At 52.8% G+C, this 8,036-nt stretch overlaps 1 protein-coding gene across 1 annotated transcript in view; it reads right to left on the bottom strand.

The window, feature by feature from the left end:
- Positions 1-8,036, bottom strand: part of SLC6A17 (solute carrier family 6 member 17) — a 31,886-nt gene that overhangs the window by 5,381 nt on the left and 18,469 nt on the right. The window contains exons 4-11 of the mRNA XM_031061757.1: positions 7,980-8,031; positions 6,360-6,541; positions 5,175-5,285; positions 3,173-3,414; positions 2,702-2,894; positions 1,775-1,967; positions 1,225-1,384; positions 263-425 (exon numbers count right to left, since the gene is read on the bottom strand). Of these exons, the coding sequence (XP_030917617.1) occupies positions 263-425; positions 1,225-1,384; positions 1,775-1,967; positions 2,702-2,894; positions 3,173-3,414; positions 5,175-5,285; positions 6,360-6,541; positions 7,980-8,031 (1,296 nt within the window). The remainder of the gene's footprint in view (positions 1-262; positions 426-1,224; positions 1,385-1,774; positions 1,968-2,701; positions 2,895-3,172; positions 3,415-5,174; positions 5,286-6,359; positions 6,542-7,979; positions 8,032-8,036) is intronic.

The following is an 8,036-nucleotide window of genomic DNA, read 5'->3' as shown; positions in this document are numbered from 1 at the left end:
AAAAAGACAACACCACCTCGGGGGTGGTCAGAGTGCCTGTGGCTGCCCTGCTGAGCAGATCTCGGCAGGGCAGAAAGAAAATTTTATAGATAAGAATGAATAAACAACTTCAAGACCAAAACCTGAAGAGCTCTGACTCGTTCTTCATACGCACTGGCCAAAACACAGACATCCTGCACATCTCGGGGCAGCAATTAACAACCCAAAACCTGACACTGGGGAAGGGGTGGGGAAGGGGAGAGGGCTGTGCTCATGTGCTCACCTCCTCTCTGATCCAGGCGCTGTATCCCGGGGGGCTCACTCCCAGCTGGATGATGCTGGCAGTCATGAGCACGGCCATGCAGATGGGGGACACGTACTTCCAGGCGTAGTAGTAGAACTGGTAGGGCCGGAAACCCAGCATTTCTGTCAGCTCCTGCATGAACCTGCCGAGGAAAAACATGGGATCATGACATCCTGCTGCAGCTTGAATTGCTGCTAGTAAAGTCCAGGGTAAAGAAGCAAAAAAGGCTTTTGCACAATATCCACAGATGTTTAATTCAGCTGCGCAGTGAGATGTTCTCCTCTCAGACACACACTCCCCCAGGGTCCAGCTCTCTCCCCCAGGGGCCTCCCGGCTGACCTTGGTCTCCAGGCAGTATCAAGGTGAGGCCAATCAGGGAAAAGGGAGGGAGAGCCTCACAACACCCGTGTTCAGGCATAGGAACAAGGGAAGGAGCCAATGGGGTGTAACTTAGGAGAAGTCCCTCCAGGGCATCCACAATATCCCCCATCTCTGAGTGAGAAACAACCTCCCAGGACCCTGCTGATGCACAAGGCAGAGCCTGAAGAACCCAGCTGACCATCTCAGCATCCCTCAAGCCTGAAGAACTTGTGGAAAACTCAGGACAAGACCTGAGTGTTATCCAGAGCTGCCTTTGCTCTGGACAACTTCTGTACAAGGAGAACTGTGAGGAACAGCCTCCCCTTCCAGGAGGACCTGGAAACCTCAGAAAAAAAGGGTCATCACAAGTAACAGATCATCGCAACCAAGAGGAGATACCCATGAGAAGGACCCACTCCTGGGGCTGCATTACACCAGGGCAGGGCAGGAGGATCAAAATGAACCAAACTCCTGCCTCTATAACTGCCCTTGGAGCATTTGCTCCTGGAGAAAAAGCCATGTGGAAAAGAGATGGAAGGAGTTACACCACAGTTATTCCTTTTGCTGTAGAAACTCCTTACTTCTTGGTGCCGTAAATCCAGGCCACAGCGATGTTCTCCAGGATGACCACCACGGTGAGTGGCAGCGTGGCTGAGTAATCGTCAAACATGGTGACAAAGTAGTTTCCAGAACGCTGCACAAAGATCAGCCCCACCACGAAGGCGAAGATGCAGCAACTGACTGTGGGGAGAAAACAGGCCTGGTCAGCAGAGCCTCCTGAGGGACACAAAGACCTCCAGAGGGAGACCAAGGCCTCCGGAAGGTCCATACTCTCCATGGGCATGGTCAGCAGAGACCCCTGAGGGACACCAGGACCTCCAGAAGGTCCATTCCGTGCATGGGCATGGACAGCAGAGAGCCCTGAGGGACACCAGGACCTCCAAGAGGTCCATTCCCTGCATGGGCATGGTCAGCAGAGGGCCCTGAGGGACACCAACACCTCCAGAAGGTCCAATCCCTGCATGGGCATGGCCCAGTTCACCCCCCACCATATCCACACTCTTCTGGAGTGACTCCTCAATGGGGACCCCCCACCCCTTCCCAAGGAGGTTGCAGCAGAAGAGGCCTCACCTGTGAACACTTCCTTGCGCACCTTGAAGGTGTCGATGATGGGCGTGGTGATGCCTGACATGGTCCCGATCATGCTCCCCAAGCCCAGGTTGATCAGCATCAAGAAGAACATGACAGACCAGAAGGGCGAGGCTGGGAAGTGGGTCATGGCTTCTGTGAAGGCAATGAAGGCCAGGCCAGTCCCTTGCACCGACTGTTGAGGTGGGGAGAGGACCAAAAGATGAGAAGAAACTTGTCAAGGACACAGACTTTGAGCCTCTCTCAAGTCTCCCTCACCAAACCCTCTTCAAGGAAAGAAAAATCCCAGTATGGTACTGGAGATGGGCTGGTGATGACCCTGCTCGACCTGTACTGGACAGAGCTTATCCCATCCAGGGAGGACCCCTGTGTGCTGGGTAAAACCACAGGGACATGGATTCTCCATCCCTGGAGGGTCTCTAAAAGTTGTTTTTCCAGATCCATGTGCCCAGGATTGACACAGGGAGAGGCAATGGGGAGGGTGACCTGTCGCAGACGTCTTTTATGGAAAATCCTTTCCTTAGGATTTTTCCTCCTGAGAAGCTGAAAGGCCTCAGGATCAAAATGTAAACAATGGTTATCTGCTGCTGTGGAATGCAACAGGTGCGTCTGTGATTGGCCCATGTTGGTTGTTTCTAACTGATGGCCAATCATGGCCCAGCTGGCTTGGACAGAGAGTCCGAGCCACAAACCTTTGTTATCATCCCTTCTTTTTCTATTCTTAGCTAGTCTTCTGATGAAATCCTTTCTTCTATTCTTTTAGTATAGTTTTAATGTAATATATATCATAAAATAATAAATCAGCCTTCTGAAACATGGAGTCAGATCCTCGTCTCTTCCCTCATCCTGGGACCCCTGTGAACACGGTCACAGTGACCTGCTGGTCCCTCCAGGAGTGCCACCAGGTACCTTGTTGAGCTCATCCTCCAGCAGGCAGGCGTCCAGGCCCAGCTCTTTGAAGTGCCCCTCCTTCACCGTCATGATCACCCTGTACATCTCGTTGTAGTCCTTGGCAGTGAGGTGGGAGAAGTTCACGTGGGGTGGGATGAGGTCGTGGCTCAGTACATTGGTGTTCAGGTAGCCCAAGATCTTCTCAGCATTCCTAAGGGAGAGCAGAACCTCTCAGGTGGTGCAGGGCACCTGAGACACGCTGGATTCACACCCCAGCTGCAGATTAGGAGCCCATCTTGGGGCTGGATTTTAGCTTGGAGGAGCTGAGTGTCCAAATCCCTCAGCTACAGAGGTGCATCCCTGTAAATCCAGCTCCTGACCATCAGGAACTTGGGTCCACCAAACCCCAGCATCATCCATCTCCAGACCCACCACGTGTGGCAGCAGCAAAGACCCGCCCACCCCAAACAGAGAAAAAGCAAATCTTACTCCACCACGCATTTCTCGTTCATGATGTTGGCCTTGAAGCCCAGCACAGCAAACACAACCAGCGTGGCCAGCACGGACGTGAAGAAGTTGATGAAGGAGACGAGGGTGGCATCGAAGTGGCAGTTGTTGTCCTGCTTGTTGTAGCTGGAGAAGGCAATGACCCCCCCAAAACCCAGGCCCAGGGCGAAGAAAACCTGCGTGGCTGCTTCACGCCACACCTGGGGGTCCAGCATCTTGTCCAGCTGGGAGGGAAGACAGAAGAAGGAGTTAGGTGGCCTGGTGGCCCCACAGACCGTCCCAGAGCTACTTTAAAATGGCTGAGGTGGTTTTGGGGCAGCTGTGGCTGCTTTGGTGGGGTGGTGGAAGGAAATGATCCCTAAGGCCTTTCCCAACCCAAACTTGTCTGTGACTCCATGATCTGCCATGCTCAGGTCTGGCTTTACCCAGCAGTCACAGGTCCTTCTCATTGCGGGAATCCACAAAATCAGAGGGTTTGGGAAAGCTGCAAAAGGCCTCAGAGACAGCAGAACTGTGATTAGAGCTAAGCAGCAGCCACGAGATTGGTCAGCAGAAAAATTATTTAAGAAGTAGAAAAGCAAGGACAAATAGAACAATGGTCTGTGTATTAACACTTGGCTAGAATAACTCCCTAAGCTGCAGAAAAGTTTATCTAGCAAGATATTAGGAAGTTTGAAGCTTAATAATGGAGCTCTGTGCATTGTGTTTTAAGGCTTACAAGGAGGTATTGTATTTGAAATCAGCAAGCATTGTTTTAACCAAAGGTACGTGTGCTTATTGTGGTGGATAGAACTACTGTCAATATAGAATATATACTATACAGATATAAATACTGTCAATGTGCTTTTGCTTTGTGTGATCGGTCAAAAAACTTATAAAGGATGTTGTAACATTAAATTCTTGGTCTGCTGCCTGGGATGTGAGCTGGTGGCATCTTCCCATTGTCATAACCATGGAATGAGACTGATGCTGGAAAATAAAACAGCTCAAGGCACGTTCCACAGCAGTCCTGTCCTGTTTGTGATTGGTACACAGACCCCTGGCCAGCAATACTCCTCGTTCACACAGAGAGGGAAACTGAGGCACGCAGAGGTCAGGACATGCACCACAAACCATGTAAAACAATGATGTACTAGCAAACCAACCAGCGTTACAATTGCCATCTTAAGCACCATGTCCATCATCCTCCTTCCTATCTCCCCTATAATCCTTACCATTGCCTAAGAAACTTAGGATTACCTAAACCAAAGGCCTTCAAAGCCTTAAACAAGAGTTAAACGCTCTTAGTTTCTGCTAAAGTCTGCAGGCATCCCTGCATCCCCTAAATGCAACTCAGGTTCTTTAATTAAGCTGCCCTGTCTCTCTGTGCAGCTCCCCAGCCCGTGTCCCCGCAGCCCAGGGCACCGCCTCATGCCCAGGGATGGGTCTCCATCCTCTCCTGGCCATCTCCTGCTCCCAGAGCTCCTGAGCACTGATCAAACATCCTGCCTGGGGCTGTTTCAGCTGTGGTCCCCCCCAGCCACATTCCCCCTCTCCCAGGAGCCAGAGCTGCAGCCTGGAGGCCTCCCAGCATCATTCATCCAGGAGCCATAATTAATGTCTTCTAACAGCCTCGCCGGCTGAGCTGATTCATCTACATCGCTGCTTAATTAATTAATTAGCTGCTCAATTAATAAGTGCATACCACCAGCAGAGGTTTTTCTGCCAGCCAGCATCTCTCCATTAAATCTTTGTATTTATACATTCCCTTGGGCATCTCTGTGCCCCCCACCCTGGCATCTGGGTAGCTGAGGATGGTGAGTTTGTGGGGCTTGTGGCTGTCCTGAATTTTGGGAGCCACTCCACACCCTGATGATCTATCAGGATCCCCAAGCTTGGGGCTGGTACTTTGATTTTCGGGGTGGGGAGGAAAATAAGGGGAATAATAAGAGAATAAAATAGGGCATGACCAACCAGGAGGGAAAGTGGAACTTGGAACTCTCACCTTGGGTGTGAACATGTGCATGATCCCATCCACTGCCCCACGCAGCAGCAGCCCCCGCACCAAGAAGCAAACAAGCACCAGGTATGGGAAGAGGGAGCTGAAGTACATCACCTGGAGTGGGAGGGATGAACACACACAGCCTCAATTCCTGCCCCCCGGGCCCAGCCACCCTCCCACCCAGCCCAAGGACAGCTCACAGCAGGGAGAAGGGAGCGTTTCCCTCCCCAGGACGGGGCTGGGTCCCCAGGGATGAACTGTGGGACCCCTCAGGGCAGGATGGTGCAGGTGGCTGGGCAGTGCCCAGGCTGAAAGGGACCTGGGGGCACTGATGGACACACACATGAGCCAGCAGTGTGACCAGGTGGCCAAGGAGGCCAATGGCTGCTGGCCTGGCTCAGGAATGCTGTGGCCAGCAGGAGCAGGGCAGTGATTCTTCCCCTGTGCTCAGCACTGGCTGCGGAGCACCTCGAGTGCTGTGTCCAGTTCTGGATCCCCAATTTAGGAAAGATGTTGAGGTGCTGGGGTGTGCCAGAGAAGGCAACAAGGCTGGGGAGGGGTCTGGAGCACAAGTCCTGTGAGGAGCGGCTGAGGGAGCTCAGCCTGGAGAAGAGGAGGCTCAGGGGGGACCCCATCCCTCCCTACAGCTCCCTGAGGGTGCAGCCAGGGGGGGTCAGGCTCTGCTCCCAGGACAAGACAAGAGGACACAGCCTCAAGCTGCACCAAGGGGGCTTTAGGCTGGACATTAAGAAGAAGTGACCGGGCATCCCAAGGGGCTGGCCAGGGAGCTGCTGGAGTCATCATCCCCGGAGGGGTTTAATGAAAGGCTGGATGTGGCTCTCAGTGCCATGCTCTGGCTGACAGGGTGGTGTTGGCTCACAGGCTGGACCTGATGGCCTCAAAGGCCTTTTCCAACCTAACTCATTCTGTGAAGTGCTGGAGCTCAGGGGGATTCTCCGTGCTGGTGACCGAGGCCTGGATGCACGTGCCAGTTGAACTAAACCTCTTCCCTAAACCCTCTTCTGATCTTATTCTGGATCCCTCCAGAGGTGACCCCAGCTGCGGAGCGGGTGTGACCATCCCAGGGGACACAGAATCCTCTGGAAATGGGACACAGGACAGTGTGCCCAGCCGGTTCCTGCTCCCAGGACAGAGCCCAGCCAGGCTCAGGTGGCCACCAACACCCACCTTCCCCGAGGACTGGATGCCTTTGATCATGGCCAAGCCCACAAGGCTCCAGGCCACCAGCAGACACAGGGTCATCTTCCAGTTGAGCCCCCCGCTCTCAGAGATGGAGTTGGAGATGTCCAGGGCCTCCCGGTACCAGAAGTAGGTGGTGGCTGAGCTCCTCTCACATTCTGTCTCCACAACTGCAGGAGAGAGGCAGGAGAGCATGAGGGGAGAGGCATCCACTGTCTCCTGGGCTGGCCAAATGTCAGACACTTGTCACAGACATCTTTTATGGAAAATCCTTTCCTTAGGATTTTTCCTCCTGAGAAGCTGAGAGGCCTCAGGAACAAAATGTAAACAATGGTTATTTGCTGCTGTGGAATGCAACGGGTGGATCTGCATTTGACCCATCTTGGTTGTTTCTAATTAATGGCCAATCACAGCCCAGCTGGCTCAGACAGAGAGTCCAAGCCACAAACCTTTGTTATCATTCTTTCTTTTTCTATTCTTAGCTAGCCTTCTGATGAAATCCTTTCTTCTATTCTTTTAGTACAGTTTTAAGGTAATATATATCATAAAATAATAAATCAAGCCTTCTGAAACATGGAGTCAGATCCTCGTCTCTTCCCTCATCCTAAGACCCCTGCGAACACAGTCACAGAGACCTGCTGGAGGCAGTCAGGGAAGGGAGACACCTCTGGAAACCGAGGGGTAGAAATTATGGGGCTCATTCTTAGCAGGGAAAAGAAGAGACAGGACATAAAACTACTGCCGGGTGAAAATGAGATGTTAAATACGGGGAGAGACATTTTCATTTGCTATAAAACCTCTCAGAGTCCCAGGCTGATGCTCAGATGTTATAAAACACCATTAGCTCCATCCATGTCTCAGGCAGGCCGTGGAGCAGCCCCTGCCTGACTCTCACTGCCTCCCTCCACGGTCCTGGGTCAGATCCTGGCCTCAAGCAGCCTGGAAATCCCATCAGTGGGGACTCTGGTTTGCCAGAGTGGCATCAAATCCCATTAGTGGGGACTCTGAATGGCCAAAGTGGCATCAAATCCCATCAGTGGGGATTGTGGATTCCCAAACTGGTATCAAATCCCGTCAGTGGGGACTCTGGATGGCCAAACTGGTATCAAATCCAATTCTGATTCCCAAACTGGCATCAAATCCCATCAGTAGGGACTCTGGATTCCCAAAGGCATCAAATCCCATCAATGGGGACTCTGGATTGCCAGAGTGGCATCAAATCCAATTCTGGATTCCCAAACTGGCATCAAATCCCATCAGTAGGGACTCTGGATTCCCAAAGGCATCAAATCCCATCAGTGGGGACTCTGGATTGCCAGAGTGGCATCAAATACCATTCTGGATTGCCAAACTGGCATCAAATTCCATCAGTGGGGACTCTGGATGGCCAAACTGGCATCAAATCCCATCAGTGGGGAGAGAAAGCACCAGAGACACTCATCCAACCCAGGGGGAAGCTCTCCACACGGTCGGGGCAGCTGGGCCAGAGAGGAGCCTCTGCCTGCTGTGGCCCCACGTTCTGCTGGGGCTGGTGCAGTGTCCCACAGGGTCCCAGAGCCCCCCTGCCCCGGTCCCTGCCCCCTCCCAGCCCAGCCCCCCGTGCCTCACCGGCCACCGAGCCGTTCCTCCCGATGGGGCACTCACTCCAGGGCAGGGGGGAGCGGA

The sequence above is a fragment of the Geospiza fortis genome, unplaced genomic scaffold, assembly GCF_000277835.1.
Source record: "Geospiza fortis unplaced genomic scaffold, GeoFor_1.0 scaffold26, whole genome shotgun sequence".
Lineage (NCBI taxonomy): Eukaryota > Metazoa > Chordata > Aves > Passeriformes > Thraupidae > Geospiza > Geospiza fortis.
Note: the sequence above shows the minus strand (reverse complement) of the source record. Positions and strands in the feature narration are given on the sequence as shown.